This window comes from Pempheris klunzingeri, chromosome 8 (assembly GCF_042242105.1).
Source record: "Pempheris klunzingeri isolate RE-2024b chromosome 8, fPemKlu1.hap1, whole genome shotgun sequence".
Classification (NCBI taxonomy): Eukaryota; Metazoa; Chordata; class Actinopteri; order Acropomatiformes; family Pempheridae; genus Pempheris; species Pempheris klunzingeri.
This window is the reverse complement of record NC_092019.1, coordinates 260,001-265,000: the sequence shown is the minus strand read 5'-3', so window position 1 is coordinate 265,000 and position 5,000 is coordinate 260,001. Positions and strand designations below refer to the sequence as shown.

The following is a 5,000-nucleotide window of genomic DNA, read 5'->3' as shown; positions in this document are numbered from 1 at the left end:
ACACGTCGTGTGTCATGTGTGACCCCCCCCCCCAGGCTCCCAGCTGCCCTGTTTCCACGGCTCCAGCACCATGCGGGCTCTGAAGGAGCGCTTCCACATGAGTCTGACGGAGGAGCAGCTGCAGCTGCTGGTGGACCAGCTGGTGGACGGATCCATGAGGTCCCTGACCACCAAGCTGTACGACGGCTTCCAGTACCTCACCAATGGCATCATGTGACCGCCGCTGTCACCATGCCGTGTGTGTGTGTGTGTGTGTGTGTGTGTGTGTGTGTGTGTGTGTGTGTGTGTGTGTGTGTGTGTGTGTGTGTGTGTGTGTGTGTGTGTGTGTGTGTGTGTGTGTGTGTGTGTGTGTGTGTGTGTGTGTGTGTGTGTGTGTGTGTGAAGCAGAGAACAAATGCAGAGACTGTCTACAGACTGATGAACCTCCTGTTTTTTAACTCTGCAGCAGAGACAATGAGCCGTTCTGTTTATCATCTTCCTCTTCCTCATCTTTTTATTCTCTTATTCCACTTTCTTCTTCCTCTTCTTTGTCTCGTCAGTTGAATCTTTTTGTTGTTTCATCGTCTTTCCTTTGGAGGAATTTTCTGTTTGTCTGTTTTGTTTCAGCTCTCTTCCTCTTCCTCTTCCTCTTCCTCCTCCTCCTCTTCATGTCCCTGATTGGCTGCTCAGCTGGACTCTTGGCCAATCAGTTTTAGTTTCAAATGTGAAGTTTTTACTGGTGGAGCAGGAAACTGGTTGTTTCAAGGACCATACCGCTGTTTTCACTAACTGACTGTAAACCAGTTTGACCATTAAAACCAACCAGTGTCCACCTGCAGACCCCGATTCTCCTGTCTGATCTGAGCAGAGCCAACGCTAGCACCTAGTCCTCTATTTAAAGGGACATTTCCTCAGACTCTGATTTACAGACGTCCAATCAATCAATCAATCAATCAGTCAGTGTTTCTCTCTCCAGCTCCAGGTCACAGCAGTGTTTCTCTCAGACTGTTTCCATAAAGAGCAGCTCAGAACAAACTCTTTCATTCAGAAACCAAAGATTCAGGAATTCAACAGGAAGGATTCAAGAATCCCCACAGAGCAGCTCAGAGATTAGATTAGGACCCAGTGGAGGAAGAACTCCCCTTTAACGGGAGGACTCCCCTTTAACGGGAAGAACTCCCCTTTAACAGGGAGAACTCAACTAACAGGGGGAACTCCTCTTTAACGGGAGAACTCCCCTTTAACGGGGGGAACTACTCTTTAACCGGAGAAACTCCCCTTTAACAGGGAGAACTCAACTAACGGGGGGAACTCCTCTGCAACGGGAGAACTCCCCTTTAACGGGGAGAATTCCCCTTTAACGGGAGAGCTCCCCTTTAACGGGAGAATTCCCCTTTAACAGGGAGAACTCCCCTTTAACGGGAGAAACTCCCCTTTAACGGGTAAAACCCTTCAGCAGGGAGAACCCTGGAACTGAACCAGGCTCGGGGGGGGTGGAGGTTTGAGAGAAACAGCAACTAAAATACTAACTGTAACTACAGTACTGATCACTATGGTAACAGTAAAAACATGACAGCAGTTCACGTGAATAATAATAACAGACTGATGTCATCAACGACTCGTTTCAACATCGGTTTGATCCATTCAGTCCGAAAACATTGGAAAGTCTGGTAGAGCCACAAGATTCAACCATTTTAACCCCATTCAGGAAAGAACAGGGCTAAGAGGAGGTTAGCACAGGGCTAAGAGGACGTTAGCACAGGGCTAAGAGGACGTTAGCACAGGGCTAACAGGAGGTTAGCACAGGGCTAAGAGGACGTTAGCACAGGGCTAAGGGGACGTTAGCACAGGGCTAAGAGGACGTTAGCACAGGGCTAACAGGAGGTTAGCACAGGGCTAAGAGGACGTTAGCACAGGGCTAACAGGAGGTTAGCACAGGGCTAAGAGGACGTTAGCACAGGGCTAACAGGAGGTTAGCATCTTCGTTGTTGGAAAGGTGACAAAAGCGAACAGAACGAAGACGTGGTGTTCTGGGGCCGGAGCGCCCCCTGTGACCCCCAGGTCACCGACTGTAGCTGTGTTTCCTTTCAAAGCACCTGAACTTTTATTCCCAGGAAGCTGAACGACCCATGAAGGTGAATCCACTGATGGATTGGATGGAGAGCAGATCAGTGATTCACACAAATAAAATGTTTTGTGATTGTGAAGCAGTGAAGCACAGACGGTCCACACCATCCTGCGGTGTCTGCACGGCGGCCCTGGTCCTCGTGGCTCAGGTCACATGACGGCAGACCAGATCAGCAGCTCCGTCAGTACTGGTTAAAAGGATCCACACGTTAAACCTGCTGAAATGTCCCTTTAAATGAACGGCTGCCTGTCGAGTGGTCAGAAATCTGTTTAATGATCGACAGACTCCCAGCATGCATCGGGACGCCTTCATGACCCCTGAACCACGTTCAGAGGAAACAGAAGGATTTTGTATTTAACTAAAAAACCATTCTGCTCACTTCCTTAATTTATTCATCTATTTAAACGAGGGTAATGATAACGAGGTCAAAGGTCACCGAGGCTTCACGAGAAGATCAGAATCAAACTGAACGTTTAATGAAATGAAATCTGGTTTTGCTGTTTTTAATAACTTTAAACTCACTGATGTGATGAATCTTATTAAATAAAAGTTTTTCCTGTGTTTTTGGATCCCAACATTTCCTTTAATTTGAGCTTCACTTTTAAAAGTTATTAAAAATCAACAGAAATGATGCCAATAATCAATAAATCGATCAATGTGAGATCACTGAGAACCGATGAGATGGAAACATCCTCAGGTTTCTAACAAACCAAATGTTAAAAGCTGATTCTGGTTTTGGACACTTGGGGGCAGCAGAGCTCCAGCTGGTCTCCGTTAATCCGGCCTACGTTACCCAGCGTTCCACAGGAGAAGGAGGAGGAGGCGGGGCTCTACCTGCCCACACCTGCAGACAGACTGAAGACTGAAGGAGGAAAACAGGCAGAAAACACTGAGGAGAGAAAATGCTGTTCAGACCAACAGAATCCATCTGATCCACAAACCCAAACCCAGCTGGTCCGGACCCTCCTGACCCAGGTTCTTCCCCGGTCCACCTGGATCCTGGATCCACCTGAGACACTCTGAGGATTTCACAACTTTTACCTGAAGCAGGAAGTGAGAGCAGGAGGAGCAGCCGGCAGACATGGTGAGTCCTCTGATCCCCACAGTCCTCAGAGCTGCTCCCAGCAGGACAGATCTGGACCTGGACCTGGACCTGCAGGGTTACTGGGCGTCTCCTTTCTTAGCCCTGGTCCTGGATCAGGTCTTGGATCAGGTCCTGGATCAGGTCTTGGATCAGGTCTTGGATCAGGTCCTGGATCAGGTCCTGGATCAGGTCTTGGATCAGGTCCTGGATCAGGTCTTGGATCAGGTCCTGGATCAGGTCCTGGATCAGGTCTTGGATCAGGTCTTGGATCAGGTCCTGGATCAGGTCCTGGATCAGGTCTTGGATCAGGTCCTGGATCAGGTCCTGGATCAGGTCTTGGATCAGGTCTTGGATCAGGTCCTGGATCAGGTCTTGGATCAGGTCCTGGATCAGGTCCTGGATCAGGTCTTGGATCAGGTCCTGGATCAGGTCCTGGATCAGGTCTTGGATCAGGTCCTGGATCAGGTCTTGGATCAGGTCCTGGATCAGGTCTTGGATCAGGTCTTGGATCAGGTCTTGGATTAGGTCTTGGATTAGGTCCTGGATCAGGTCTTGGATCAGGTCTTGGATTAGGTCCTGGATCAGGTCTCTGCTGCTGTTCAAACCAAAACAAGAATCAAATGGAAATAAAAGTTTGTTTAGAAATCAGACAACAATAAAAACAGCTGTTACCATGGAAACAAATACTGCAGTACTGAGGGTACTTTATTGATCATTGATCAACTGTAAAGTTTGAATGAAGTGAAACTGATCAACTCATTTGTTGACTTCAGTCCAAATTCAGTTCAAGTACTACAGATACTACAAGTACTACAGATACTACAAGTACTACAAGTACTACAGATACCAGTATGAAATCCCAGCTGACTTTGGGTGAGGGGCGGGGTCACCTGGACTGATCAGCCAATCACAGGGCGGACACCCAGAGACAGGTGTGTGACAGTGGGAGGAAGCTGGAGAGCCGGGGAGAACCAGGGAGAACCCACACAGCCAGCAGGAGAACAGGAGAACTGCTGCCCCCAAAGTATCATTTATAGCACGAATACGACCCGTCTGACAAGTACTAGAAACATAAATACTACAAAGTATCACTAATATTACTAATTCAACAAGTCAACGACAAATACACCAAAGATCACAGATCACAGTACTACAAGTACTACAAGTACTACAGATACTACAGGTACTACAAGTACTACAGGTACTACAAGTACTACAGGTACTACAGATACTACAAGTAGTACTACAGGTACTACAAGTACTACAAGTACTATAGGTACTACAAGTACTACAAGTACTACAGATACTACAGGTACTACAAGTACTACAGGTACTACAAGTACTACAGATACTACAAGTACTATAGGTACTACAAGTACTACAAGTACTACAGATACTACAGGTACTACAAGTACTACAGATACTACAAGTACTACAGATACTACAAGTACTATAGGTACTACAAGTACTACAAGTACTACAGATACTACAGGTACTACAAGTACTACAGGTACTACAAGTACTACAGATACTACAAGTACTACAAGTACTACAGATACTACAGGTACTACAAGTACTACAGGTACTACAAGTACTACAAGTACTACAGATACTACAAGTACTACAGGTACAATGAAAATACTGTGTGATACTGTGTGTGTGTGTGTGTGTGTGTGTGAGTGTGTGTGTGTGTGTGTGTGTGTGTGTGTGTGTGAGTGTGTGTGTGTGTGTGTGTGTGTGTGTGTGTGTGTGTGAGTGTGTGTGTGTGTGTGTGTGTGTGAGAGTGTGTGTGTGTGTGTGTGTGTGTGA

General features: G+C 46.9%; 2 protein-coding genes across 3 annotated transcripts in view; both read left to right on the top strand.

Moving 5' to 3' along the window:
• The window catches only part of pi4kb (phosphatidylinositol 4-kinase, catalytic, beta), an 18,491-nt gene extending 15,823 nt beyond the window's left edge, over positions 1 to 2,668 (top strand). For both annotated transcript variants that reach the window (XM_070835301.1, XM_070835300.1), the window contains one exon: positions 36 to 2,668. In XM_070835301.1, coding sequence (XP_070691402.1) covers positions 36 to 217 — 182 coding nt within the window. In that variant the 3' untranslated portion in view covers positions 218 to 2,668. The remainder of the gene's footprint in view (positions 1 to 35) is intronic.
• Positions 2,669 to 2,995: 327 nt separating this feature from the next.
• Positions 2,996 to 5,000, top strand: part of myo1eb (myosin IEb) — a 23,655-nt gene continuing 21,650 nt past the window's right edge. Inside the window, exon 1 of the mRNA XM_070835007.1 lies at positions 2,996 to 3,191. Within this exon, the coding sequence (XP_070691108.1) occupies positions 3,189 to 3,191 (3 nt within the window). The 5' untranslated portion in view covers positions 2,996 to 3,188. The remainder of the gene's footprint in view (positions 3,192 to 5,000) is intronic.